The sequence below is a fragment of the Trypanosoma conorhini genome, assembly GCF_003719485.1.
Source record: "Trypanosoma conorhini strain 025E chromosome Unknown Tco_14.4_contig_01273, whole genome shotgun sequence".
In the NCBI taxonomy this organism is placed as follows: domain Eukaryota; phylum Euglenozoa; class Kinetoplastea; order Trypanosomatida; family Trypanosomatidae; genus Trypanosoma; species Trypanosoma conorhini.
The window spans coordinates 1-2,398 of NW_021705371.1; the positions used below are offsets into that span (position 1 = coordinate 1).

General features: G+C 59.9%; 1 protein-coding gene across 1 annotated transcript, besides 2 other annotated features; it reads right to left on the minus strand.

Annotated features, from left to right (window-relative positions):
* The first annotated feature begins 69 nt into the window (after positions 1-69).
* Positions 70-94: a microsatellite.
* Positions 95-193: 99 nt separating this feature from the next.
* Positions 194-213: a microsatellite.
* Positions 214-249: 36 nt separating this feature from the next.
* Tco025E_09766 (uncharacterized protein) lies at positions 250-1,899 on the minus strand (the record flags this gene model as incomplete). Its single annotated transcript, XM_029376574.1, has 1 exon — positions 250-1,899. One exon carries the CDS (start codon positions 1,897-1,899, stop codon positions 250-252), a length of 1,650 nt encoding a protein of 549 aa, XP_029223306.1.
* Positions 1,900-2,398: the final 499 nt, after the last annotated feature.

Below are 2,398 nucleotides of genomic sequence, written 5' to 3' on the forward strand. Positions count from 1 at the left end.
TGGTGGTTTTTTTTTAATGCAAAAGAGCTCTGAACTGGGGGCGGGGGAAGGGAAAGGTGCAACAATAGCCACACACACACACACACACACACACGAAGGGCGATGAAGCTCCCTCCGAGAATGCAAGTTACAGTGACAGCCACGCACGCAGAGCGAGGGAGACAGAGAGCGAAGGTAGACCCCAACACGGATGCTCTCTCTCTCTCTCTCTCTTTTTTTTTTGCCTCTTCCTCCCCCCAGAGAAGCGTCTCACCCATGTTGCAGGGTGGCGGGTGCTGTGGGAGACGTTGCGGGGCGTCTGCCCACGACTGGGAACACGCTGCGCAGAAAACTCAGCGAACGATATTGACACCCAAACGCGGTGCAGTCGTTCGGTGACAGCAGGTACGACGAGACATCGTCCAGCGCATGGCGGGTGTACCCCTGCAGTGCGTACGGCGGATCCATTGGCATCTGAATTCGGTTCGCGGCGGCCACCCGCTGCAGCGTGTCGCCATATGTCCAGTACGTTGTTGGACCGGGCGTGACGCCAAAGGAGAGGAACGGAAACGCGAAGGAGCCCATTGCAGGGGAATCGACTGGTCCAAGCAGCACTACCTCCCGCACCGAGTAGAAGCCGCGCAGGTCGCACAACCAATCACGATCCACATGCGGCTCCACCAACGCGATGCAAGGACGGTACCTCCGCAACGCCGCCTGGACAGAGATGGATTCGCAGGGAAACACAGTGCTGAAGCTCTTGGAAACCACGCCTCTTTCTGTCAAGTCCGCCAATATTCCATTGTGAGCGAGAAGGTGCTTTTGCTGTCGCTCACGTCGCACGGCGTACGAGGGCGGTTGCAAAGACAGCACCCGAAAGGGCAAGATTTCGCTGTTATTTAGCAGCCATGGTAGCCGCCCATTACCAAAGAAGCAGGCAACGGGCGTTCCCCTTGAAAATGCATGCGCCTCACTGTCGTCGCTTCCGTCAGAAGCGCCGCTGGTGTGACTGTTGTGGCTTTTATTGGCGGAGCGACGAAACGCCGCCTCACCGGTGGTGATTTCCTCCACGCGACGGCGCAGGTAAAAGGCCAGGGTCTGCACCATCTCCGCAGTGGGCATAAGATCATCCCCACTGAGCAGGGACAGGGCGCGGGAGGGACCCATGCTATCAAACTCTGTGTGCATGACGTTACGAATCTGCGGAAAGGCCGTGAAGTGCAGCCTGGCGCCAGGACCCTCACAGCGAGAGACGGGGAGCATCGCGTACGTCTGCGTCGTGGCGTAGGGTGTGAACTCGTAACGCCGCCCAGTCGCCGCATCCGGTGGGGCGTACGGGCAGAGGCCAAATAACTCGCGTACTTCCGCGTCGTGCATGACGCGATCTCGTGCCGTGTAGCGGCGGAGACGGCGCCGCCCACGGTCGCCTAGGCGCCGCACAAAGTCGCTCAGTGCCCCACGGCACCACAAGGTGTAGTCCGCGGCGAAGTCGCGCTGAAGCTCGTGCCGCTGATCGGCCTTCATGTCTTGGTAGCAATCAATGACGTCGCGGAGCGGCACACCGTCGGGATGAAGAAAGTGCGCCACACCGCACGCGGGGAGGTAACCCTGCGGCCACTGCGCGATTTGGCTCGGCGGGAATAAACGCCGCACGCTTGCGCCGTCCAAGCGACGCACACGCCCCGGTTTTTGCTGCGACGCCCACGCAACTGTACGGCCGATCATTGCCACTGCTGTGAAGGAGGGGGGCGGCCCTCCGTCGAGCAGAGCCAGGGCGCAAGACCAGAGAAGAGACAAGAGAAGCGGCGAGACATGCAGAGCGTGTGTGGGCGCCAGTTTGCACCACCGCCCCCTCTCCCCACCCCGCAGCGCAGCGCAGCCGCCAGCGGAGCACAGACACACACAGACTTCGCCCCGCATCTCGCGTCCTATCCTCCGCCTCCCCCTGAGACGTGTGGGGCCGGTGGAGGGAATTACAGGCGGCCTTTTTCTTTCGTTTCTCCAATTCCCATCCCAACGGCTTTTGCCTTTTATTTTTCACACCTTCGCCGCCCCCGGACACCGACGGCACTCGAGTGAGCCACGCAAACGGCCAAACTACAACAACAAATCAAAAAACCAAAGGAATTACTTCCATGCCCTACCGTTTCCCCAGGATAAAGCTGTAAGGAGGAGTGGAGCCACGCCATGTACTTTTCCCCTCCACGTTGGCTTTGTGACCACAGATGCACCTGGTAGTTCACCAGCCAACGGAGAGAGGTAGAGCAAGAGACCGAGACGGTGCTTTTATCGTCCACACTTCCCCTTGCGCTGCTGGCGGCAGGCGGGGGTGCGGAAGGGCGTTGCTGCGCTCGCGCAAACGATTGAAGAAGAAAAAAAAAAGAGTCATCCAGCTTCTTCTTCTGAGGCTCCTCTGCGG